This window comes from Oryctolagus cuniculus, chromosome 16 (genome assembly GCF_051225735.1).
Source record: "Oryctolagus cuniculus isolate XC-2025 breed Fujian yellow rabbit chromosome 16, ASM5122573v1, whole genome shotgun sequence".
NCBI lineage: Eukaryota > Metazoa > Chordata > Mammalia > Lagomorpha > Leporidae > Oryctolagus > Oryctolagus cuniculus.
In genome coordinates, this window is record NC_142882.1 from 55,256,045 (window position 1) to 55,282,843 (window position 26,799).

General features: G+C 55.0%; 2 protein-coding genes across 4 annotated transcripts; both read right to left on the reverse strand.

The window, feature by feature from the left end:
* Positions 1–10,891: 10,891 nt before the first annotated feature.
* HOXA6 (homeobox A6) lies at positions 10,892–16,764 on the reverse strand. Its single transcript, NM_001171401.1, is given in 2 exon segments — positions 10,892–11,133; positions 16,323–16,764. Coding segments are annotated over 2 exon segments (684 nt in total).
* A 5,794-nt stretch (positions 16,765–22,558) lies between these two features.
* HOXA7 (homeobox A7) lies at positions 22,559–26,379 on the reverse strand. 3 transcript variants are annotated; one of them, XM_089315048.1, is made up of 3 exons: positions 26,289–26,379; positions 24,945–26,020; positions 22,559–24,056 (listed from the first exon to the last, which is right to left on the reverse strand). In XM_089315048.1, exons 2-3 carry the CDS (start codon positions 25,321–25,323, stop codon positions 23,731–23,733), a joined length of 705 nt encoding a protein of 234 aa, XP_089171174.1. In that variant the 5' UTR covers positions 25,324–26,020; positions 26,289–26,379; the 3' UTR covers positions 22,559–23,730.
* Between the last annotated feature and the right edge of the window lie 420 nt (positions 26,380–26,799).

Consider the following 26,799-nt stretch of genomic DNA (forward strand, 5'->3'; position numbering starts at 1 on the left):
CGCGTCCTGCCTCGGCCCCGCGCGAGCCCCGCCCCGAGGCCCACGTGCAACGCCCCCGCCAATGGGCGCGCCGCGCGCGCGGACCCGGATCAGGAAACGCGCGGGTGGGTGATGGATGCGACTGTCCGGCCCCGAGGTGGGGGGAGGGAGCGGGTGCTGTGGTCCCATAGCCCCCCAACTTTATTCCCACTGGAAATTCGGGGGCCTGTCGGGCTGTCGGTCCTCTCCGGGCTCTAGGCCTGGGCTGTTTCGGGCCTAGGCTGCAAGGCTCCCGGGCGGCAAGCCCAGTGCTGATCCCGGGCCGTATCCAGCCAGGCCTCCCGTCCTGAGGGTTCGAGTCCGCCTCGGGGAGGGAAGGGCTTTGGAACCAGAAGGCACCCTGGCAGTTATCCTGGTCCCGGAATAAAACGAATGAGGCCTGCGGACCCGTTTTCTCACCAGCTGAGCCCTCTCCCTGTCCCCTGCTCGTTGCCTGTGCCAGCTTGGAAAAGCCTAATGCGACCCGCCCAGGTCGGGTGGCAGGGGAGCTTGGAGAAACCGACAGAGGGATGCACCGCGAGGCTGTTCCAATGTGACTGCATGGCCGCGTCGCGCTGTTGCCTTTTAGAGACAGCGTCTGTTTAGTCAGACAAATCCGGAGCCTTCCTGGTAGCGCCTAATTTGAAGGAGGTGTCGATGAGAACGCTACCTATGCGGGTGTTTACTGGGGGAGAGTGAGAGAGACGTGGTCCGAGAATGCAGAATGCGGATGGAAGCGAGCGACGCCACCACAAGACCCGAGCTGCGAACCCCTAAGTTCCCACTTCAGAGCAATTCCCAAGCAGAAACAAGCTGAGGGTAGGATAAGCCCCTAGCCCGGGCCGATCGCCAATGGCGGATGACACTTCTCCAGCTAAGAATTTTGTTTTCCCTTTTGGACGCCTTTGTAGCTAAGGCTAGAGTTACGTTTACAGCACAGTCTATAATTCCTGAATTGCTGAAAATTAGCATATAAACGGTATCAGTAGCTCCGGAAAAGAGGGGACCCTTGCCTGCCATTTGGTAATTGAAATTTGATAGGTAAACTAATTACACCATTATTAACAAATACATTACTTATTAATCTCGCCTAATGTTGATCTTTGAAGTAAATACTTCTGTACTGTGTACTTTCCCCCCCCTGCGTAGCAGACACACCTACATCCTTTAGTTTTCAGCCTGGAGGAAAGCAGTTGGAACTAGCATAGTCACCATTCTAAAAACACTTTCATACTGGCATGCAAACCAGGGATTTTTCAGCTGGTTCACCGTAGTTGATTTTTTTAAAGAGCAGTATAAACAGCCTTCTCACAACTGAGTCTGGAGAGCAGTCAAGGAAAGTTATAGCCTAAGCCTGGAGACACTTCAAAAAGCATGTCAATCCTATCTTCATTTATATCGGTTACTCATATGAGTTACTAAATGCTGGAATATATCCATTTGATGGATAGTCATTTAATGCTTAGCCACATAAAGCCTATTATATGGGTCTAATCTTTAAACTAATATAGGAAAAGAGGTTAAAAAAGGGATCATGTTAGCTTTCTAGCTGGAATCACCCTGAAGTGGTACAAAGAGGTTTTCCACAGTGGGTGTGTGTGTGTGTGAGAGGAGTGCTGTCCGCTGACACAAGGCACCCTGAAAATTTTTTGTTTTCAATGAAATCTGAGCCACAGACAGAAATCCACGGTGAGTGTAATCTTTAGACATCCTCTCTAGACACAGGGAAAAACCTAGCCTGTGATAAAGCTGCCTAAACCAATCTCTCTCCCCAGCAAGAAAAATAATTTATACGTAGATTGTACTATATAGTATAAATAACATACAAGGGTACCATGTATTACAAATCTAAACTGTAAGCTTGGTGGTGGGGGGGTGGCAAGGAAACCTTGCCCTCCTCCTTGTGTCATCGCCTTGAGCACTAGGGTCTGTGTAATATTATCTGAGGACACTAAAACACAAAATCCATGCTGTTTAGCCTCAGAACCTTCTAGGGAGTTTCTATTTTTAAGTATTAAGGAGACACGGACACTGTTTTGTATATGGTTAACCCAAACGAGTGAACTGTGCCTGTGTTTCGTGAGGTTCTATTACTTTAGGAAGATGGGCTTACACAGAATCCCCCAAGGCCTGTAACTTGTCTTTGCGGTTCGTATCATAAACACAAACGGAGCCAGGACCACCAAGTGTTATCTCACACACCGACATTTTGACATTTTACTGCAAGATTTATGGCTGTAATAAACAATCTCAGTACCTTTTCTGAACCTTCCACAATCTCCCTTTGCAAGCCATAGCATCATTCCACTGAATCAAATAATCTCTTTAAAAACATTAAAAAAAAAAAAAGAAATACCTCTTGCAGTTATATAAAATTCAAGACACCAAAGTAAAGCCAGGAAGAAGCTAACTCAATTTAAAAAAAAAAAAAACACACAACAATAACAACAACAAAAAACCTGAAGTTTACCAGCATCATCTCACCCGGGAAAACACGGGGTGCCCTGAAGTGGAGCAGAAAGGGAGCGTGCTAATCTTCGCACACCAACTGGCTCCAGTCCTAAGCGGGGTGAAGCGTTCTCCTTTCCTGGGAAACTGGTAAGCACATTTGCTCAATTCCACAAGCAGGGATAACATATATGCCCAACAAAAGCTTTCTTAAAATCCCATTAAGTGAAGTAACTTTTCATCATGTCTTCACATCCCAGATGGAGAAGGAGAGCGAAAGCAGTCCGAGAGAGGGAGGGCAGAGAGGGAGGCAGTGTGTGCAGCTTGGTTTGAATCTGATTTGAATCATTTTGAATATATTTGGAACAGCCTTCCCTCTTGAATGCAACCCTGTCCCAAGTTTCAAAGTGACCGAACAGTGACACCGTGTGCATTTTGTTTCTTATTAATCTTACACATTGACAGTCTTTGTTAAATCACAAGGCGCGCCCTTCACCAGCCGACATTTTCATATTTGTTAGACGCGCTGACCTGAAGTTCACCTCGGCCTTGGACTTTGCGCTTCTAAAAGGTCTATACAGTGTCTTTTAGAGAGCAGGGTGCTTTGCCCAGGTCACTCCTTCTCAGGAAAAACCAAGGGGAAAAGGCAAAGGAAATGTAAACGTTATGGAATGTATTGACTGTATTTGTCCTTTGTTCTTTAGAGCCAGAGTCCCCAGACCGTTCCCTATCTGAAGCCAACAGGGGAATGGCAGAATTTCAGAGTGTCTCATGGTGGCATTTGAGGGCTTTTCTCGATGGCCATGAGGCATATGATTTTAAAGGGATAACACTTTATCAGCCATTTGACCAGTTAATTATTTGGGGGCTGATTTCCTTGCAGTAGTTAAAAATAATCAACACCACCCAGACATAAGGGCTGAAATTCACATTAGGATTTTACATGAATCTAATCAGGGTTGTATGAGAGGCCTGAAGTTCCAAAAAAAAAAAAAAAATTCCTCCAAATAATAAAGAAGTAACCTCAGCAAGTACCATTTTCTTTCAAGGACTAGCTGAGAAATATCTGTGATCATCGAAGCTGACATGTTTCTAAGGGGTGGCACGTTTTTAACCAAAAGCACAATAAAGAGACTTTCTCAGAGATACTTAATTGTCTTGGTGGTAACCACCAAGGGTGTGCAGGGTTCCTCATTTCAGCAGCCCAGATGTGGTAAAGTGCTCACTGCTGTAACAGCCATCACCACAGTTGTTTCTGTTTTGTCTGGCAAAACCCCATTTGGCTCCAAGCTCTTGACCAGAGTGGAAACTACACATTGCACAGTAGAAGCACCCTGGTCACTTCCATGAAGGCAGTGTTTGGGAAATATTTACTACCGAACATACCTGGCACAGTTAAATCCCACCAGCCAGCATATATTGGGATGAACGTAACTATCCCTACAAGCACTACATTCTGAATGGTTGAATTAGCTTATCTTGAAAAGTGAAAAGGAAAAACCTAGCAAAAATAGATCATCTTTCTCTTCTGTTTGCCTGCACTGATCACTTGAAGGTCAATACACAGGAAAGGAAAGTAAGTCCCTTGGAAAATAGAATCTAATGGTGCCAACACTAAAGCTAATCTAGATGCATGAAAAATAAAATATTGTTTAGCTCGGCAGTTGCAACTCACACATGAGGGCATGGTTCCAGTCTGCTTCCTTAATACACTGTTCCCTTTCTTGTCCACTCTCCCACCCCTTCCTCCTTAGCTCCCTACCTCTCGCCTTAGTCTTTTTTATTATTATTCCACATGTATTTTTAAAAAGTATTTTCTGTCTAGCAGAAGCCTGACATGGTGGTCTTATAGAATGGCCTGGGATCTGTGGACTCCATCCTCTGCATTCTCCACAGCTCAGTTATTTGCTTGCAGATTGGAACGTTTCTCTTGCGTTCAGTTGTGGTTTAATAAGAAACGCAACAAAAAAATCTCCAACAATAGGGACATTTTCATGGCTCCAATAAGCATTTTCTTGCTGGTGGTGATGGTGGCAGAGGGGGTCTGGTCCCTATCTGGAGGAGTCTGCTCCTTCCTTTCCCTCCCCAGTTCTGAGGAACCTTTGCACTCAGTGAGCTGCAGTTTCAGAAACACATTTTCTATATCTGAAAACGGCAAAGAATACATTTTGCAAGAAATGCCTGTGTTTGCCCTTGTTCTCACACACTTTAGGGGTCATTCTACACATTAAAAATAAACAAACCAACCTGACCAATCAAAATCACCTTTTTAAAATAAAGGCGGTTTCCTGCACCCTTCTCTTGCCTTTGAAGGTTTAATGGGACTTTGGAAACTTGCTATGTTATATCTTAAAGATCCACTGATGAGGGCTGAGTGTTTTTTTCTCCCCTGTGGCAAAACCACAAACAGACTCTTTGGTTCTCCACCATGTAAGGTGTTGGTGTTTGTTCCAGTAATCTATGCCTATTTACCTGCTGCTAGTCTCTCAGAATGGGAGTGATAATTCAAGATGAAATACAGCATGTATTACTCTTGAAAAGAGGAATTTTCTATCCTTTCCTCCGTAATTGAGGTCATTCAACCACTAGGGTTCACCTGGAGTCCATACGGAGATGCACGCGTCACTCTGAGCCATTTTATCTTTTGTGCTGATAGTCAAGATCGCAGCTCTAACATTGACATCAAACTCTGTCTGGGCAGATGACTAAGAGTGCTACACAACGTAAACTTTTGACCCTCAACTTTCTGACCTGCCGTTGTAGCGCACCAACCACAAAGATACACAAAGCGGAGCCTCTCTTTCCAGGGGGAAGGGGCCCCCTAGGATCTCAGGACGCCCTGCTTCTGCCACCGCCTTTCAGAATTAGAAGTCAAACTGCCTGTTTGTGTGTGTTTGCGATTGCATTTCCTGTCAGATCAGCCTCCTATCTGTTTATCAGCACTTAGATAGGAACTGGATTAACTTGAAATCACTCCTGCTTCCCTTTACAAGGAAAATTTGGAGTAAACAGGAGATCCTTGGAAAAATCAAAAGAAAGGAGAAGACAGAGGAGCAAGCAGGCAAGAGGTAGGAGGTGGAGCCTTTTTTCCTTTATTTAGAAATAAAGACGCAGCCCTAATTGTTGGGCGAGCTGGCCCAGGCTGGCGAGTTGACTGTGAACTTGTACTAAAGCGTGCTCTGCTGGCGATTCCTAGGGTGTGCAGATTTATCTTCTCTGCATTTACTTAACCTGGCAGTGAACTGCGCGGGCCTCATTTGTTAGGCGATGACAGACTTCACCTCCAGCAGGGGCTGCTTCACAAAATCGCAATAATTACCCAATAACCTTCATAACAAATATTATTACTGAAAAGGCTGGTTGGTGGGGAGGGGACTTAGGGGGAGAAAGATGCATTTCTTTGTGAAAAACACCAAACAAAACAGACCTAGGCATATCAGCCAGTTCTGGGGCTCAGGAGGGCTTGGACTGAGGCTGTCCTCTCCTAGATTGGGGGGGGGGGTAGCCTATGCTGGCCCCCTCAGCTCTGCCTGGGAGTCCTTGCTAGAGTTTTGTCATTGACTGGCAGGAATTTCCCCTGTTAGAAGCCAAAGGGATGGAGCCCAAAATGCTTGGCACCCTGCATAGTGGGCAAGCCCTGGGCAGAACCCCAGCAAAGGCTAGGGGAGGCTGCGAAGGAGAGCCTTGCAGCTGAAAGAATTGTTTTCCTTGTTAGCAGCCCACCTTGGAGGGTGGGGGCGGCCCTGCCTCCTAGGATGCAGTCCTCTGCAAAGCTCCACAAATGAACAGGATTGTGTGTCTGGTAGGAACAAGATTGTGTGTCTTGCTCTCCTAGAGCTGCCAACAATGAATCCAGGGAAAGAGCAGGAGAAAAGGCATCTTGGCATAATGTTGTGAAATCAGACCATGGAAACCCTAACAAACCCCTAAGTAAGTGTGACCAGAAGCTTCCTATTATATTTATAGTTCAGGAAATATTGTCTCTTCAGCTTGTGGAAACAAACGAGACCCTGCACATTTCCGCCGCCTTCTCCTACAAGTCCAGGAGGAGCCCGTACACACACACACACACACACACACACACACACTTCTTCCCCTGGCTCAGGCTGGACATCTTCATAAAGCTCTCAGTAGCAGCCTTTCTGTTTTCTAAGCAAGTTCCTCTGCAAAAGCAACCAGAAAGAATGCACGAGAAGAAAGAACTTATCTACCAAAGGAGCAGATAAACAGCCATCCTCTTTATTATGCTTCCTATGAACATAGGAAGAAAGGAAAAAATCCCTCCAGTAAGGCTCGCATGGGTCTGATTGGATGCTGTATTTTTTTCAGTCACTTAACTCCTTGTGGCTTGACCTCCTCTCTTAAATTCTACCTAAGTTTTCTGAAGATTAAAACAGACAGAAATAAGCAAGCTGTCAATACTGCTGGCCTGTAATTTTTAAATTTCTAGGAAAGATTCTCTATGGTGGGTGGTGAGTGATGCTGGATATGACTTCAGCTTTTGTGTCCACTCCCACAGCCCAGGGTGGGATGTGACCACGGGCGTGGCATGGATGCTTTGTCGATGCCAGCTACTCAGCGCAAAGCCACCAGCTTCCTCCATCACTTTCTTTCTGCTTCTAATTCCAGTCACCAAGAAATCATCCAAGCAAGATCACCGAATGAGGAACCAAGATAAAACTGTATCCCAGTATTTTCCAGGAAAGACATGAAACTCAGGGCAGCAAAACCAAGTCCAGAATCCTTTCAGACACACAGAATAGTAAAAACAGACCCCCACGCCCGTGCAGAGTCTGAATTCCGGTTCCCACTAAGCTGTGGGTACATCTTCCTGATTTATTTTGATAGGTTTCACAGAAGGACTGTAGGGTTTCCTCACCTTGCCACTACTTATGAGAAGTGACACTTGCCAGAGAGTTTTCGAGTATTTCTAAACAACTTCCCAGGTTTTACTGTTGGGACACTGATTTGGGGACATCTGTTGGACTTGGGTTTTGGGTAGGCAGCCTTTGCCAGTAGTTGACTGAAATCCCAAATCTGTACTTCCAGGAACATGTTCACCAAGAGCCCTTCATAAATTTCTTTAAGAACTAACACTTGCCAAAAACTCCCCAGCTCCCAAGAAGCAAAGCAGATCCCATTTCTTTGGTTTTGTTTCGTTTTGTTTCTGAATGCAGGTGGAGAAGTTGGTTTAATTCCTCAGATGGGATTAGAGAAATCTGCTAAGTCCTTTGTGGGTACCCATCCAGAAAGAGACCCCAGGACAGACCAAGGCATCCCCAACCCCTTGGCTTAGTGCTGCCATTCAAGAATATGGAGGGCTGGGGCCAGGATGGAATCGCACCCAGGAAAAATTTTTCTCTTCTTACTTCACCCATTGGTGCAATCTTAGAGACTGTTTTGGAAATCATAGATTATGTAAATTTCCTGGGATCAAACAGAAAGAGCAGCTAACAAAAGAAAGGCGGAAATCTCCTACTGACAAACGACCCATTTCTTCCCTAAACTGCCCTTTATGATGTGTCAGGAAAAACAACCTACTGTCTCCGGAGACTTTTAAGTTGGGCATTGAAGACGCCTCGATTTCCACCCCCCAAACTTTAGGGCACAGTTTGGGAGAGAGAATCCGTCTGTATATTCAGGCGGAGTAATTTCTCTCCTCTTTAGTGTCACCTAGGGGGACGCCTAAGTCGCCTTTTGAGGGTCCCCTGCATAGACGTTTCAATCCTGGAAAGAAGGGAGGCAGAAGAAACGCAGGGCGGAAGAAAAGAAAGCGCTTTCACCCCTTTCAATTAGCCTGGGATTCAAAGACTAAAGTTAAATCCGGCCATAAAGTTTATTGCTTCAGACTCACAGGCGGGTGAGAACAGTTCCAGCGAAATAAAAAGAACGTGCAGGCCTGGCCCCGGATGCGGGGGAGGGGATGCTGAGCTCTCCCCCCCTCCCCGCCCCCGCGCCCCGACCCCCAGAAGGGGACCCGGGGTCCCCAGCGTCAAGTGGGTGCCAGTAGACTGGGGTTGGCCTGGCAAGCCGAGGCCCAGCCTGGCGGTGCAAACCCGCGCCTCGCCGGCCTCTGCCACCCTCACCAGCCGGCCTGAAACCTGGCCCCGAAGGCCGCCGCCTCAATTCAGCCCTGCCAAATGACCCCGGCCCGCGAAGACATATTGCCACCGCCCCGTAAGGAATCCCGCCAGGGTCCGCCGCCGCCCTGCCCCGGCCTTTCTTTGCAACTCGAAAGCGCAGCGCAGCCCTAGGCGCCCGCGGACGGCGCCCTGCTGTCTCCCAGCCCCCACCCCAGGGCGCCACGACCCCCGAAGAGCAGGGACCTTCCAGGCCGGGAGCTGGGGAGGGGGGAAGCGGAGAGTGCTAAGTCTCCACACACAGGCCCGTTCGCCTACAAAAATCCTAGTTTGCACGCCGGCGGCAGCAGCGGAAGTCATTACCGTCCGCGGTGGTGCAGCGATTAAAGTTAGGCCTGGGAGGCGCGCGGCCACGGGCGCGGTGCCCCGCGCGGCCTGAGCAAAGCAGGAGTTGGCGCTCTCTCTCTTCGAATTTAGAGGCAGCCTCAGAGTTACTGCACCAGAGAGAGAGAGAGAGAGAGAGAGAGAGAGAAAGAGAGAGAGAGAGAAAAGTTTTCAAGAGCACAAATAAACTCGAAAGCGCTCAGGAGGCGAGCTTACCTTAACTGGAAGGGAGCCATTGTTCAGGGAGTTTTGAGAACTTGTGGTTTGGACACTTCTGGACCTAAAATTGACCACGTGAATGACCAGGCGGGCACACGTAGCCTGCAAAAGAGTCAAATGGAGTCCAGCGTCAGTGAGATTATATGTTATGTGGTATATAATGTTGGATGTCAACTCCCCAAAACCATAAAACTTGCTTTAATGGCCTCACGTGACGGTTTATAGCCAGTGAGCCGACCTGCCTGCGCTATGGATGATTTTACGATCTAATTCATAGACAAAACCCTATTCATTTGGCACCCAAATGTCATCTAGCCGGAACTGGGGCTTATAAAGTTTACTGTTTTATAACTTTTAAAAGGAAAGGCGGCATCAGTGTAAGCAGTCGGTAAAAGTGCAAATCTCTAGTGGCGCTTTAGCCGCTCTGAGGAGTTTCCCAATCGAGCTAGGATGGGGTAAGTACCTTCCATTTGTAGCAAATTAAACGTAGCGGAGTGAGGCGTGGGGCAGGGGCGCTGGGCTGGGTGCAGGGCCCAGGGTTGGGTGCCCAGCAGCTGGCAGAGCGGGGCCTGGGCAGTGGAGGCCCAGCACACAGCCTCAGGGCAGAGGCAGGCTCTGTGTGGGCCCCAGGGTGGCTAACAAAGCCAGGAGCTCTTCCTCGTCCTCTCTCTCTCTTCCTTCCTTTATTTTGTCCCCAGTAAGTGCACTTCCTTTCCTCAGAGGTGGGCAGGGTGGACTCAGGCTTTGGAACTGCCTACAGCTCTTCCACCCTCTGCCCGGACGGAACGTTCTGGTGGGGCCAGAGGTAGGGAGGCGGCGGGTTGGGGTGCTGGTCTGAGGTCCCCAGGCACAGGCTGCTCAGGTGGCCTCAGACTCACCAGCTGCCAGGACTGGACAGACAGACAGAGAAGCAGAAAAAGTCGCTCGCTATTTGGCACAAATCAGACCAAGAGAACTTACAATAGAAAGTTTATTTTTTTTGTTTCCAGTCAGTATTTTTTTTTCCTTAAAAACAAATACCAAAAAAAAAAAAAAAAAAAAAAGCTGATCACAGTTTGCTTAACAGCCAGACTTGGACAATATTTGTAATTTGTTCACAAAAACATACATCACTGAAGCTGCGCTTATAAGAGCCACTTCCAGAGTCCGTGCAAAGGGTCCTACAAGGCACGCAGGGACACACCGCTTGGAGTCACAGTTTCTGTCACAGTTACTAGCACTACACGTCGAACAAGTTAAGTTGTGTCTCATCAAGTCACCTCTATAACAGCAATAATTACACAAGGAATATAGGTAGTCTGAATAAAAATATCTTTAAACAGCTTGGAGCTATTGAGACAGGAACACTTGCACGCACATGCACAGTTAAACAACTTGAGTGCAACACACAACATTGGCACTAAACGAGGTCGAAGGGGGACTTTTTTGTGTGTTTTTTCGCTTTTCTTTTCTGTTATAGTTACTTCAAGTAACACAGCTTGCTTCATATAAATAAGTTAAAACATCTATTTTTTTTTTTTTCAAGACAAAGCCATTCAGGACAAAGAGGTGAAGAGAAAGCAGATCTACTTATACAGGCGCTATAAATGGCAATAAACAGGCTCATGATTAAAAGATGAATCAGGGCAACGAGAACAGGGCCTCTTCACAGAAGGAACACAAGGGAGTTTCTGAAAGTCACCTTAGTACTGACACTACGCGGGATCCGCTAATACTGCGCAGTACTCGCGAGGCGCAAAGACTCAGGGGCGGAAGGCGCCCCCCGCCGCCGCCATGCTCATGCTTTTCAGCTTATTATCTTTTTTCCACTTCATTCTCCGGTTTTGGAACCAGATTTTAATCTGTCTCTCGGAGAGGCAAAGAGCATGTGCTATCTCAATCCTCCTGCGGCGGGTCAGGTAGCGGTTGAAGTGGAACTCCTTCTCCAGCTCCAGCGTCTGGTAGCGCGTGTAGGCCGTCCGGGCCCTTTTGCCTTCCGGGCCGCCTATGTTGTCTGCAACAGAAAAGTCAGCGCTTTTTAGCCCTTGCCCTGCAGAGCCCGCCGGCCGCACCCGGCCGCGCTCCCGGGCCCAAGGCTCAACAAGTCCTCCCTGCTCGCCCGCATTTCCTCCCCTCTTCCTTTCTAGAGACCAAACAATAAGATCTGGACTCTGGGCTGCAGCCGCGTCCCCGAGGACCGGCCAGCTGGCCCTCGCCGCTCTCCTGCCCTCGGGCCTGGCCCCGGGCGCCCCAGAGAGCCTGAGGCACAGCCCTGCCAGACCGCCCACCTCTGGGAAGCGCACCGCAGCGCGGTCCTTTGCGGCGCGCCCAGGTGGCCTTTGGGCCACCCTCCCTGGAAGTTGCAGCCTCCCGTTCCAGCTGCACGCGTGGGGCGCCTGCTTGCTTTTTTTTCCCTCCCCTTTTCTATCTCTCTCTCTCTCTCTCTCTCTCTCTCTCTCTCTCTTGAGCTCCCCAAACTTCAGGCTCTCGCCTCGATTCTTCCCCCCTCCGCCCCGAGCCCCCTTTTCGGGGGCTCTCATTAGTACGCTGTTTCCCCAGCGCAATCGCCCTCCTCATAAATTATCCGCCGTGACAAGCCCGATTCACGGCCCCCATTGCATCCTCTGCCTCCCCGCACCCTGCTCGACTGGCCCGAGCCGGGGGCGCTTTCCGAGGCGCTGGGGTGCCAGGCGGGTTCTTCTCCTTCCTCCCGCGCCCACCGTCTACACTGGCCCGGTTCACCCCGCCACTGGAGCGCCGCGGAGGAGGAGGGCAGAAGGGAGGAGGAAGGCAGGGGAAGGAGAGCGAACGGCAGCGAGTGGGAGAGGCGAAACCAGGGGAAGAGACGCGGAGAGAAGGCGACAGGAGGAGAGAGGGGGACCGGGGGCCGCGCCCCCGCGGCCGCGCGGGGTTTAGAAAAAGGCTGGCTTTACCATGACTTATGTGCAGCTTGCGCATCCAGGGGTAGATCTGGGGCTGCGCGGGCGGCGCCGGGCTCGGCTCGCTCTGCGCGCTCGCCTGCTCGCTGCTGGCAGGGGCGTCCTCCTCGGTTCCGGACGCCGTGCCAACCCCCTCTCTGCTGCTGATGTGGGTGCTGCCGGCGTTGGCCGAGGCGCCGCTGGAGTTGCCCAGGGAGTTTTTCCCGCCGTGGTGGTTGTCGCTGCCCGGCGAGGGGGCCACGGCGGAGCAGGGCAGCGGATCGGGCGGAGGCGAGTGCGTGGACGCGGCCGGCTGGCTGTACCTGGGCTCGGCGGGCGCCGCGCTGGCGCCAGCCGCGTAGCTGCGGGCGCGCTCCCCGGAGCCAAAGTGGCCTGAGCCCGAGCGGCCGACGCTGAGATCCATGCCATTGTAGCCGTAGCCGTACCTGCCGGAGTGCATGCTCGCCGAGTCCCTGAATTGCTCGCTCACGGAACTATGATCTCCATAATTATGCAACTGGTAGTCCGGGCCATTTGGATAGCGACCGCAAAATGAGTTTACAAAATAAGAGCTCATTTGTTTTTTGATATGTGTGCTTGATTTGTGGCTCGCGGTCGTTTGTGCGTCTATAGCACCCTTGCACAATTTATGATGAATTATGGAAATGACTGGGACATGTACTTGGTTCCCTCCTACGTAGGCACCCAAATATGGGGTACGACTTCGAATCACGTGCTTTTGTTGTCCAGTCGTAAATCCTGCCTGATGACCTCTAGAGGTAAACTCGTGCACTAATGGGCGAATTGGGTGGAGGCGAGAGGGGTGGCGCGCGCGCCCCGGGCGCGTGCCCGCCTCCCGCCGCCGCCGTTCAGTCGGACTCGAGCGCCACCCGCTGGAGGCCGGGCGCATCGCTCCGCTTCCGACCCCGGGCCGCGAGGGCCGGGGTCGAATTGAGGTTACAGCCCATTATGGCAAAATTATTGCATTTCCCTCGCAGTTCCATTAGGATGTACCAATTGTGAGGCCGTCAGCTGCCGATCGCGCGCCCGGCGAGGATGCAGAGGACCGGGGTGGGGGGGAGGTGGCGACTCGGATTTTATTTACAGCAACTTTATTTCGCCCGCTCTGCAGCCCCTCGTATGTTTGTGTCGAGGTTGGGGTCGGCTCTGCCCGTCCTGCTGGCAGCTTTGGATTTGGGAAAATGCAGATATCACCTTCTGGGAAGGGAGTGGGGGAGGCCATGTAGCCGATTGGAGAAATAAATCCTGCCCGCAGCAGCAGCTACAATTACGGCTCTGTTTTTTGAGAGCGCATGAGGGACAGGGTCCCTGCCGCTCTTAAATGACAGGCGTCTGTTAAAGATAGCTTTTGTGCAGTGTTTCTCCGAGGCGAGGTCAGATCCCACACGCTTCTGTAGCCGGAGTCGATTTTTCTTTCGTGTAAAAATGGTTTTCGTGTCATTCATTTGCTATTTGGTTTGTTCACGCATCCAGCCTGGAGAATCTTCAGAACGGGGTGCTCCTGTTCCTCGAGCCAGCCGGGCCCCAGATCGGAGGGTTCTGGGCGCACCCAGCGGGCGGGCCCCGGGCTCCCTGAGGCCGCGGGGGCCGCTGAGGGGCTGGAGGGCCGTGGGCCGGGTTCTCGGGGTCTCGTTTAGATCTCCAGGGGCGAAAGGAGGGAGCTAATGGAAGCATTTCGTAGCGGCGCCTAGCATCTCCGTGGTTATTTCCCCGGGCTCCGAAAGACGAAAGTAAACCACAAATGCAACCGCGAGGCCGGGGCGGTCTCCCCGCCCGAGGCCCGGCGCCGCGGGCGCCCCTGGCACGTTCGGAAGCTGGGACTTTCGCCGCCCCCATGGCTCTGGGCCCCCTGGTTGGGTCCTGGAAGCTGCTGTGGCGGCGGCGCCGGCGCTGTCGGAGGCGAGGCGCGGGAATCCAGAGCAGGGAACCCGCGGGAGCCCGCGTGTTCCCGGGGCGGTGAGGGTCCACCCGCGCCCAGGTCGGCCGGCCTCCCCTGCGGCTGTTTCTCTCCCACTGACGGTTGCGCGCCGGCCCGAGGCTCGGCTCTGTCGGGGCCCCCTTTGTTCCTCGAGCTTTGGCCTGTCTGGGGGCGGCTTGAGAGGCCGCGACGGGGCTGGGGCCCTAGCCCGTGGTCCCCCCTCTTGCCAGGGGCTGCAGTTGTTTTGGCGATGCCCTTCAGAAGTTAGTGGCGGACGATCGAGGCGGCGGCAACGCCCAGACACCAAATCCGGCTCTTCCCGGGGCTCTTTCCTCGCCAGCAACCTTGCATCTCCAGCTCGGGGAGCGCACGGGCGCTAGCACAAGAGTCGGGGACGACCTCAAGACGCGCCCCAGGACCCCGGAGCAGGCTTAGGCAGCCCTGAAGAGCGAGACTCTCGTGTGTGTGTGTGTGTGTGTGTGTGTGTGCAGTGCGCCTCGCTCCACCGCCGACTGTGTGTAAGATGTTTTTGTTTGTTGTGTTTTTTTTTTTTTTTTTTTTTGTAAGAAATAAATGCTCAGGCGCTTGCAAAGCTTGGGCTATCCTGAAGCCGCTGAAACCCCATGGATGCGAGCAGGCGGGGAGAAAAGTTGGGGCGCAGGCAGGCAAGGGTAAGGGGGCCAAACCGAAGAAAGTCGCAGCGCTGGCCTGGTCCCTGCCCAGGCGTCTACTCGCCCGCCTTGGCCTCCGAGTCCTCCCCGCTGGGCTGGGTGGAATTGATGAGCTTATTTTCTTTCTTCCACTTCATGCGGCGGTTCTGGAACCAGATCTTGATCTGGCGCTCGGTGAGGCAGAGCGCGTTGGCGATCTCGATGCGGCGGCGGCGGGTCAGGTAGCGGTTGAAGTGGAACTCCTTCTCCAGCTCCAGCGTCTGGTAGCGCGTGTAGGTCTGGCGGCCTCGGCGCCCGTGGCTCCCGTACACAGCACCTGCAGGCAGCAATGGGCGGGCGCCGGGTGAGCGAGGGTCCGAGGGGCCGAAGCAGTGTGCCCCACGCCTCTGCCGGGGCCTCTGGGCTCGAAACCACTCGCCTCCACTGCACACTCTCCCGCCCTGTGGAGCCCAAACAGGGCTGGATGGGAGAATGTTCCTTTATAGCAAGAGACAAATTTTCAACCCAAAACGACTTGGGGTTAGAAATTACTGATTTTTTAAAAATCTACCCCATAAGAAAACCATTATGAGCGAAGTAACAGAGTGGAGGTTCTTAATTTGGGACAGTCAAGTCTGTTTTGGTGGGGGTGTACTGGAGGGGGGCATAGGTGAGTGTGGAGACCTAGAAGTGTGGACACAGCTCACCACTGTGGACACAGCTCACCACTGGGTTCTATGAGGCTGCCACTGTGGCCGCCTGATGGGGACTCAGGCATGGGGGGGGTGTAGTTAAATAGGGTCAGCTCTCTCAAATCTTCGCAAAGTCTCCCAGATTATATGACCCTTCTGAAAAGCACAGACTTCCTTGGGGGTTGGGTGGAGTCGGTTTTCAAGTAAAACGCTGTAAATTCACAAAGCTGCCTTAAGTTGGGTCCTGCTCGCAGGGGAAGGGGATTCCCCGTGGAGTCTTGGGAAGCCAGGGGTGACAGGATGGCACTCGGGCCGCCTGGGGCCGTCTGGCAGTGTAGGACGGTGAAGGGGCTGTCCTGGTGCCCGCAGTGCCCATGGGTAGCATGATCCTCCCAGGCTGGCCATGGGAGACTCAGGCAGGGGCACAGAGGGAGAGAGAAGTTGGCCAAGAGTGGGCAGCTGAGCTGCCAGAGGAGTAGGGGAGGGAGAGAGAGGGGGAAATCCTGAGGGTGGGGATGTGGCCCTGCAGGGCGTGGAGAGACCCTGGGAGAGGCCAAAGGGGGCCCCTCGCTCTCTGTGGCTTTGCAGAGAGGGGCGTCATTGGTGGTGCCGGGCTGGAGGCCCTCCCAGCTTGGGCGCCTGAGCAGGGTGCTCCCAGTTTCAGCACTGGGCAGGCACTCCCTGAGTCTCCAAGTTGCCCCTGGCCCAGGTCTCACCTGCCCTAGCAGTGACCCCCCCACACACCTGCCCCTGAGTGTCACCTTACGTGGACACGGGCGCCCCGCCTTTCCTCTACTACGGCCTGATGGTCCCACGAGGGGGAAGGCTTTTTTTTTTAATTATTATTTTTAAAAACAATCTCTTTAAAAGCCAAAGAAACTTGGTTCGTTCTTTCCTTCTTCCTCTTGCTACCCCCACCCCCGCTAGGACCCTGTTCCTGCCTGCCTCCCCCCTGACTCCCCAGTCCTGGCGAGGGCCGCAGGGCAACGCCTTACCCGCGCACGAGTTCATCCGCTGCATCCAGGGGTACACAGGGCTCGTGTACTTCCGGTCGGTGCCTTCCTCGTGGAGGGCTTTGCCCTGCACGCCGCTGCTGTCGGGTTTGTACTGCTGCTCGGGAGAAAAGTGCAGGTAGTCCCCCGGGCCCCTCTGCTTGCCACTGCCCGAGGGCGAGGCGCCACTGAGGTCCTTATCGGAATAGAAGCACGAGGCCCCGTACTCGTAGGACGCCCGGTTGCAGGCCAGGACGGAGTTGGACTGTTGGTAGAAACAGGGTGAAGTGTACGTCTTGTCCGGAAGGCTGGACGCCCCGTACGAGGCCGGGAAGGGCCTCAGCGCGTCATAGCCGGCCGGGTAGAGGGGCAGCTGGCCCAAGAAGGAGTCCTGGCCGCTGGGCAGGCTCCCGGGGAAAGTGGGATTCACAAAATAGGAACTCATTTGCGCGCCCCTCTTCAGGACTGTGATTTGTTGTGTATTAGTACATCTGGCTATAACTATTAGTAGTCATCGAACTGGTTTGTTTCTGGATGGCCGAACGCCAAAAGCGACAGCAGCAAATCGCACCAGCTGACGCGGCGGCGGCCAATGGGAGCGAGCGCCGGAGCCCGCTCCCCGGGGACCGCGGCGACCGAGGCAGCAAAGTTACAAACAGCCCCCAGCCCGCCCGCCCGCCCGCCCGGCAGATTAATGGGCGCGCACAGCCAGCCGGCCCGGCTCTCCTCCCGGACGCCGGCGGCGGGCACAGCCCGGGCACGCCATACAGCTCGGACCCCGGCGGGCGGGGCACCAGCGCCCCGGCCGCCGAACGGGCCCCGCCAGGCCTGCTCTCCCTTTTTTGCCTCCTTGGATTTTGCCGGTTTCCCCCCTCCATACAGGAAACCTGACAACCCCCGCCAGGAGGGGCGATGACAAGGACGGCCTGGCTCCCTGCCGGCCTGCCCTCCAGGCCTGGCCCTGCGCTCCCCTGCCCGTGGGTGCGCGTTCTGGAGCTGGAGAACGGGTAGGAAGAAGCCAGGCCGCCACGCCTTGCCCTGAGCTTCCGCAATCGGTGCACCCCCTTGTTCTGTCCTTCCCCCCACCCCCTCCCCAGGACAAGGCCAAAGACAGGACCCCGGCCACCAACCCTCCTCCACGCAGTCCGGGCTGTTTGGAGTCCCCAGGGTTCCCTGGCAATAGCCAAATCTTCCTGGTCTCAACACAGCCCCATCAGCTGGGTGCCACCGGTCAGTCTGAACGCACAGAGGTTCCAGAAACTGCTGGTTTCAACAAGAAAAGACTCACACAGAGGAAGCTGGCTGTGAGACCCAGCTCCCAAACCAGCAGTGGGACCTGCTCCCCTCACCCGGTGACCCAGGATTCGCCCTCACCAGCCACCAGAACCACCCAGAGCTGGGAGGTTCTGTGGGTCCTCACTCCAGAGGCTCAGGAGTGGCAGGGCCCTGGCAGAGGTGTGCACAGACAGTGGCCCTGCAAGGCCGCGAGATAACGGATGGGCTCCGTGTGCTGGGGTGCGCCCTCTTTCTTGCCCTTCCTGACATTTCTCTGGGGGCTCCTGCTGGCAGCTGCTCCGGAACAGGGGCTCCAGAACAGGGGAATGGTTGGTTCTCAGGCCCCAGAGACCCTGAAATGCTTCCCCTCGGTGTCCCAGGCCTGGCTGTCCCCAGATGGGACAGGAAAAGGCTGACCCAGACTGCTCTCTTGCCCGGGAGCTGTGCCTTCGAGATAGTGGGTTTTTCTAGCACACGGATCAATCTCGTTTTATAAAATGTGATATCGGTCCAATGGCATTTTTACGACTGTGTGTTGGGCTCATTAAAGCCCCATGAATTAGCTGTAAAACCCGCAATTCAGTGGAGGATGAAGAGGGACTGCGATTTGGCTGGATTCTGGAGGTTGTTTACAAGATCTGTAAACCCCTGGCCAGTGCAGGCTGATGCGTTTCAACACTTAGGGAGGAGACGGCAATTGGCAGGTCTCCCATAAGAATCTGCTAACGACTTCCTTAGTGTCTTCCCTGCTTTTCGATCCTCCCCCCACCCCGACCTGCTTTTCCCCAAAGGGAAACAACGGGAAGGGCCTGGCCTGGGTGCCCAGAGCCACTAAGGGCACCCCTACCAGCAGCTGCACCTTGGGAAGCCTTGCATCTCGCCCCAATGCACCCAGCCCAGGAAACTTTTTTCTTCACCTATAAAAAAATAATCTCGGAGGAAAGGAGAGAATTTGGCCTTTCCCTTGCATTTCTTCAGGGAAGGAAGCAATCAATGAAAATTAAAACCCAAGCATCAAAAAAAATAAATAAATAAAAAAGGTATTTTTTTAAGAGAGCCTCGTTTGAAGAAAATCATGTTTGACTTATTGTTTTTTAAACAACATCAGATGACAGGGATTTCAAGCAGGTTATTATTGAAAATGATAACATCATTTTGGAGATGCTGACAAATGTTTACATTTATAATTCTCCCTCATTTCTCCACAGCCCCCACAGGGTTGGGGCTGGTTTGTTTGCTGTTATTATTTACTAGGTTCTGTCCTGGATTCCCGATCTAATAATTGCTCCAGCCAATGAAAGAATTTGGTCTGCCAGCCAAGCGCCAGAAAACATTCTATTTCTGGCTTCTGTAGGAACCAAGATGAACAAATATATTAAATTGAAATCTTTATGTGTTAGCCAAGCTGATGCATATCACATTGGCAGCTGACCAATTTATTTCTCCAGCCGCGCACTCACACACACACACACACACACACACACACATATATATATATGACACGTGAGAGAACCGTCCCCGTTCAGGCAGGGACGGGAGCCCCATATCCTCCAGCTGGCGTCTCCGGGGAAGGGGACAATGGTCACCCCAGGACTCTCCCATCCAAGCCGCACAGAACGCCCACTTACCTTTGCGCTTTTCTCCGAGGGGGCAGGGTGGCGCGCGGGGCCTCACTGTCCGCCCTTGTCCTGAGCTGCCCACTGAGCCCCTCCACCTCGGCCAGCCTGGAGGGGTGGCCTGCAAGCGTGCATGGGGGCGGCCCGGAAGGCCCCCTCGGTAGTCCAGGCCAGAGCCCAAAGCCTGTAGGTGCGGCCTCTGCCTGTCACAGGCCCTCATCTGCAGCCAGAGCCCGCCTTCCTTGCCATAGCCAATCCTCCTCAGGGCCAGCCAGGCCCGCAGGCCTCAGGACCACAAGTGGTCTCTCTGATTTCAGCATCGCAGAGCCAGCGCGTTCCCCGACCCGGCGTAAGTCCCCAAGGCGTCTTGGGACGCTCAGTTTGGACAGAAGCAGCCGTGACGTGCCAGGCGGCCTGTGCAAACCAGTCTCCATGGTGCTGGTGTGGAGGTGGGGGGAGCCCCGAGTCCATTCCGCAGCCAGCTCCTGTCCTGAGTGGCCGAGGCGCAGAGATTTCCCGGCCAAACAGGTCCTGGGAGACCGTCCCCCAGGTCCCCGTTCGTCCCCTTCTTCCCTGCTTTCTGGGGAATCTCTGAGGGCCCCGTGCAGCGGTCGCGCCAGGCAGCAAGAGGCTGGCTGCGGCTGGCGCCGGTCCCGGCGACGACCACAGCGTGGCAGCAGCGAGCGTCCGGCTCAGTCGCCATAAATAACCTGTCCGCGGCAGCCGCAAGCAGGCAGCCCGCGGCCCCACCGTGCAAATGTGCCGCTGTATCTGCTCCGAGCGCACCCATGGCGCGGCGAAAGGTCCCAGACATCCACAGCCCCTTGTCGATTATACAACACATACAAAGATCACAAGATGCGGTAATAGCCGCAAAACAAAAAAACAGAGAACTCAGACCAGAACCGAGGGATTTTTTTTTTTTTTTTTGGTCGCTGTGCCGGGAGATCTGGGGGCAATCTCTGGCCCAATGCGCACCCAGGCCGAGCCACGGTGCGTGCCACTGCGCTACGCAAAGCCACTGCCACCTGCACCCTCTGTGCCTTCTCCCTGGCGGCTCCGAAAGCAGGCAGAGCCGGGGCGCGGGTGCCAGTTCACTGTGCCCAGGTGGGGATGGGGCGTCCCCCTGTGGCCCAGCCCCGGCTTGCGTCCTTCCTTCAACCTCAGCTGCGGGCCCCTGGCGCCGGTACTAGCGCGACAATGCCCTCCGCGCGGAAACTTCCCACCAAGTAGCACTCGATTAACCCCATCCTCTCCTCCAACACAGAATTCATCCTTGTGCCTATGCCCTCTCCCAGCGTTCCAGACGCGTCTCTCAACGGAAAACCGGCCCGAAGGAAGCAAGCGAGCAGCGCAGAACTCTGGCTGGATTAGTAAGTATCTGTCTGTCCCCCATTCTACCTTCCCGAACCGGTTCCCACGGAACACAAGGCGCTCAGCTGGTGCTAACAAAACGCCCAAGCATTAATGCATTTTACCCTCATCTCGTCCCACCTTCCCAGGTCGGGAACTGTTGGGCACTTCAATCGAATCCATCAGACCGTGAATAATAACAGTATTAAAAACCCAAACCGGAGAACCTGGCGGGGGACGCAGATGCGGGGCCACTTCCTTTTTGGGCTTCCCGGGGTCGCTGGGGAATAGAGGATAGAGGAGCCCAAGCGCTGCTGTCCCTTGCCAGGGCGCCCGTGCCACCGAGGGAAGGCAGGAGCTCCCTGCCGGGGTGAGCACGGGAGGGCAGAGGGAGGGAGTGGGGTGCGCGCGCGCGCGTTGCCGCGGGCGTGAACGGGTGCGCGCGGGCGAGGCGGAATATGCCCCCTTTGGAAGCCGCCCCGGGTGCCCTCTCACACGGCCGCCGCCGGCGCCAGCGGCCACCTCACCACCTTTGCTCTTGTCTCCTCCCCCCTTGTCTCACCTCAGACCGCGGCTTCCAGGAGCTCCGGCCCCTCTGACAGCTGTCGCTTGGGCAGCCCGGGAGACGAATTGTCCTTCCTGGTGCCGGAGGACGCAGGACATTAGCCAGGTTGCCAGCAGCGAAGCGGCCGCCGCGGCGCCGGGAACTGGGCGCGCCCCACCAGCAGCAGAAGCCGCCAGGCCTGGCCTGGCCGGGGCTTCCCCTCGCTCGCCATCGCCGGACAAAGCGCAACCGAGCCGGGCTGGAAGGCAGAGCTCCTCCGAAGCAGGCAGGACGGAGCGGAGCGAAAGAATGCGGCTCTATTCTCGCAAGGGAAATTATAAAAAAGTTCATGTTCACGGTTCCCATCCACATGACCGACAGCGGCCAATGGAAGGGCCGAACAACTCATAAAGTTGTATTGCAAAGTTGTAAATTTTCATAAACAACAACGGATTTATGACCCTTTCCCCATCACTACGAGGAGGCGGCTCTTACACCGGCGCCATCTTACCGCCGAGGCCGCCCTGAGTCGGGGCCGCAGGTTTTGCAGACCCCTTTGGGCCAGGTTTTTATGAAAAGAGCCCCAAAGCGCCGGCCCAAGCCACTCAGGAGAGTGGAAGGCAGGCCTTGGCGGGACAAACTCAGGATGCTCAGACGGCCTCCCTCGCCCTTCCCCGCACCCAGACGCCCCCGCAGAGGCTGCGCAGCCAGGGGCTCCGGCCCCGGCCCCTCCCCAAACACCTCTGCCGCAGTGCTGGACCCTGGGGCGCCCACGCCTCGCCTGAGGGCGGGGTAGAGACTGCGGCAGATGCCCCAATCCCGCAACCTAGCCCAGGGCCAGGTTCAGGGCGCATGCGGAGTCTGCGACCAGCCGCTGGCTAATGCCGGTTTCCAAGCCCGCTGCGTAGCCTTAGCCTTAGAGGAAAGGCCGGGTTTGGAATTTGCTTATTTTTTTTTCTAGGGAGATTCATGGAATATAATGTACCTATCGAAAATTATGTTTTCAAGGGTTCTAGAAGATGATTGTGCACATGACAAAACCCTGACCAAATCCACCAGAAAGCCACATCTACAGTCATGGAGGGAGGGAAACACAGACACTCGGTTGAGGACAGAGACACGCAATCGGGGACACAGAAACATATGCACCCAATTATGGACACGGAAATACACACAATAGTGAATGCAGAAATGCACACCCAGTTATGGAATTACGTAAAAATACAAACATGCACAGAACCAAGTAATATATACAAAAATGGACAATACAAGGTAACACACGTATGAAAGTGCGAGTTATGAACACACACACACACCCCTACACTCGGACCCCAGGATAGTCCCTGCCAGTTTTGCAGGCCCACTGCCCCTCTGGGGGCACACAGCCATGCTTGTCCCCCATCAAACTCCTCCTCGCATACCCCAGGTCCCTTTGGATAAAGCAGTATGGGTTTCTTTGTCACCAAGCATCTTTATTTTTCTGTTACATAAAACATGGTTAGCTGGGCTGGCAAATGTGCCTTCCGTGCTCCCCAGGCTGGGGCTGAAGGGGACACAGGGTAACACAGGAGATGAAGGGCACTGGGAAAGGCACGGGACCTCCCTGCCCACTACAGAGTTAGCTCAAGACAACACACCATGCTACAAAGTCACCCATAAACATATCCAGCCAGAGTCAAGACACTGCCTTACAAATGAGCTCCAAGACTATAGAAATGACAAAAAAAAAAAAAGTTCAAATATACAGTATTTTCCATTGTAGGAAAAGTCAGGGTATACATAATTGAAATGGCTGAACAGGACACAGGGGCCCAGGGAGTGGATGGCCAGGCTGGGAGCAACTCCAGAGCCCTACTAGGCAGAGGCTAGCACAGGAATGCTCCCCTCCAGAGTGGGGGTGTTGGACCTGAACACTTGGGGGTGCCCAAGCCAGAGAAGGAAGGGTTCTGGGTTGCAGCACTTCGAATGCTTTGGAATAAATATATTATTTTTTCAATTTAAATAGAAGCCAATGCCCTGGTCCCTGGCCCCCAGTGCCTTCTCGATGACACCTGAGGGACCCAAAGGGCTGCCTGCTGGAAGCAGTGGGGGCCTTTGGCCTGGGCGGGGCCCGTGATAGGTAGCAGGCAAGCCAGCCAGCACTACATAGGTAGTTTGGGTGAGTAGGTAGTACAGAGTCAGGTTCTTGCGCGGACGCATATGGGAGATGGTGCTGGGGGTCTGCCAGTGTTGGGACATGCTGGGCTTCCTGGAGGCGGAGGCCCAGTGGGGCTGGGCCCATAGGTAGTCTGGGGAGGCCCCAAGAAGAGGCCTGTGCTAGGTAGTATTTTGGCTGTGCCAGTACCGAGTGGCTGGCCTGGGGTAGGGGGAAATTTGTCCGGGTCCTCCAAGCAGAGGGGATCCCCCAAGGTGACCCAGTCTCCGTGCCGCTCAGTCCAGAAAAAGTGGGAACTTGAGTGGGTGATGGGGTGGATGGGGTGCGGTTTGGGGACTGGGGTTTGGTTTTTTTTTTTTTTTAATCATTTTATTGTTTTCCCCATTTTGTAAATAAAACCAGTGAGTCTCTTAAAGACGCTTTTCCGACTGTCCACTGCAGCCAGGGCCCCCAGCTGGGCCCTGCCCCTCATTCTTCCTCCTCTTCCTCCTCTTCATCTTCATCGTCGTCCTCGTCTTCAGCCTTGTCGGCGGCAGCGGCGGCGGCGGCAGCGGCGGCAGGCGCAGCGCCCTCGGGGGCTGAGGCGGCCGCCTGCCCCTCGTCCTTGTGCTCTTTCTTCCACTTCATGCGGCGGTTCTGGAACCAGATCTTGATCTGGCGCTCGGTGAGGCAGAGCGCATGGGCGATCTCGATGCGCCGCCGCCGTGTCAGGTAGCGGTTGAAGTGGAACTCCTTCTCCAGCTCCAGCGTCTGGTAGCGCGTGTAGGTCTGGCGGCCCCGCTTCCTGTCGGGTCCTGAGACAGACACGTGGACACACGGACAGAGAAGCAGACAGGGACACGGACAGGACGGTGCATTAGCCGGGCCGCAGTCCCAGACCCGTAGCTTCCTCCCCGCCCACCCACACACCCACCCACCCCCCCTGGATCTCATCCCCAGGCTGGGCTGGGGGAGGAGGCCGGTGCAGGGGAAGACCCCAACTGCAGTGCCCAACGCGCAGGCAGCCCTGTAAAGCAGCAAAGGCGCGCAACCCCAACCTCACCACCGACCTTTCCAGCCCGCTACGCATCCACAATGTGCTGCTGTCCCCTGACAAAGGGAAATCGCAAATGCAGAGTGTGGGCAAGTGGGAGACCCTCCCCGGCGGCCGGCGCCCCCATCCCCACACCCTCCCAAGGGCACACCACCCCTCTGTCCCTAGTCCCTCCTGGCCCTGTCTTGAAATGGCCCCTGGCACGGAGGCGCGTGAGGGGCCCTGCATGGCTAGGCTCTCCGTGTTTTGGAGAAAGAAAAGCCAGGCAGAAAGAAAAAAAGAGAGAAGAGAGAGCGAGAAAGTGAAGGAAGGGAGGGAGAGAAGGAGAGAACAGCGAACAAAGTTAATGTTAAAATTCCAAGGCAAATGGAGTTAAATAAATTTACGAGGATCGAACCCATTAATTGGGTCATAAAAAGTTTTATGAGCCTCATTTACATACAATGCTATGGGCTCTCCACGCAATGGCGCCTCAGCCCTAATTAAAACCAGAAAGGCAGCGCTGCCCGGAGTCACCGGGCCGCCGGCTCTCGGCCGCCCGGCTCTGCTCTCCCCAGCCCGGCGCTCCGCGCTCCGAAGCGCGGCACTCCCAGCTCCCGGCTCCCGGCCCACCCGCCGGCCCGCCGACCCGCCTGGCAGCTGCGCCTACCTGAAGACCGCATCCAGGGGTAGATGCGGAAATTGGCCTCGGCCGGGCCGTGCAGCGCGCCCTCGTCCGCCTTGTCGCAGGCGCCTTTGGCGAGGTCCCCGCAGAGCCCCGGGATGTTTTGGTCGTAGGAGGCGCAGGGCAGGTTGCCGTAGGCGTCGGTACCCAGGCCGTAGCCGGACGCGAAGGGGCTCTGGTACAGGGGGCTGTTGACATTGTACAAGCCCGGTACGGTCGAGGCGAAGGCACCGGCGCCCGCCCCGTAGCCGCTTCTCTGCGAGTTGGGCGCAAAGGAGCAAGAAGTCGGCTCGGCATTTTGGAACAGAGAAGCCCCCGCCGTATATTTGCTAAAAAGCGCGTTCACATAATACGAAGAACTCATAATTTTGACCTGTGATTTGTTGTCCGGCAGCTTTCAGTGTCGGTTTTACGAGGTAGCGTGATATATGATAACATTACACCCCCAGATTTACACCAAACCCCATTTTCTTTTGGACGGAGCTCGCCGCAGCACGTGACCGCCCACATGACCGCCTCCGCCAATCTCAGCAGCCCTCACAGGTGGTCTGGCTCCACCGAGCCCGCGGCTGCCTAGAATGGAAGGAGAAGAGGCTCAAATATGCGGCCGACGAATCTGCCCGCGCCCGGCAGGCCCGGCGCGCCCCGCGGGGAAGGACCTCGCAGCTCCGCGCGGGCGCCCTGCGGCCCTGCGGCCCTGCGGCCCGGGTGCGGAGACTGCGCACGGCCGGACGCAGCCGACTCCCTAGTGCGTGTCAGTGAACCCTGGACCAAGCTGGTGGCTCCCTCTCCGTTCTGCGGACCAGCCCCTGGAGGATGCTTGTGTCCCGCGCCCTCGCCTGCCCTGCGGTGGCCTTGAGTGCGGCTCTTGGCTGTGGGCCGGGCTCTTGGCCTGCGTCTGCCCCAGCCAGGTCCAGGGGGCGTCAGGCGGGACTTAGACCCCCGCCCGGTCGCGGCCGGCGCGGCATCGCTTCCAGCTGCAAACTGGAACCATGTGGTTCGAATAAAATCAACGTCTCCCAGCTTCCTTTCCTTAATCGGCGGCGCACTGTTTATCCGCCCTAAAGGAAGCAGTGAAATATTTATCTGTTAATGAGCCTCATTTGCCAACAGATTTATTAACGTGGGGTTCCCCTCCCTCCTCCCGGACGCTGCGGCCCTGCAGGCTGCGTGCGTTCACTCCTGGGCACCTGGCTGGCCTCCCGATAATGGCCGAGCCGAGCCCTTCTTTGTCCTCCCGCAAACCCCCGGTTTTCCCTGGCTCACGGGGAGCCAGATCTCTCACCCACCACCCACCCCCGCATCTTGTAAAAACCTCAAGCCCCACACCTCTCCAAACGCCACCCTTGCCATGTGGTGCCCCGCAGCCGGTCACCGCAGTCACCCCTGAACCTCCACCTCGTGGGCTGGGTGTCTGGGAGCAATCTGGAGAGAAGAGAGGGGGCTGGGGAGTCCCAGTTCTTTTGGCTACTGCATCTTCCCGTGTACAAACTCGCTGGGAGCTGAGAACACTGGTCTCCCTCCCTCCCTACCATCCAGGTCCACAACTCGTGGTGCCTAGCTTTCCAGGCCTCCAGCCCCTGCCCGGTGTCGGCCCATAGGAAGCCCCCGCTGCCCACCGCTCCCTTGGAGTACGGTGGGGGCAAATCGTTCCCCTAAACGCCTCATAAACTGCCCAGCCGCGCTGGAAGCCGGGCCACCTTTTACTGCCCGGCTGGATTGCACACCATAAACCCGACCTCACAATGGAATTGCCCCGGAAATTCTTCTCTGAATTATAGAGTTTGGTTCTGGTGTACAAAGCCCTCCTCATCCCATTCGCAGGGTCCAGGCCGTCCCC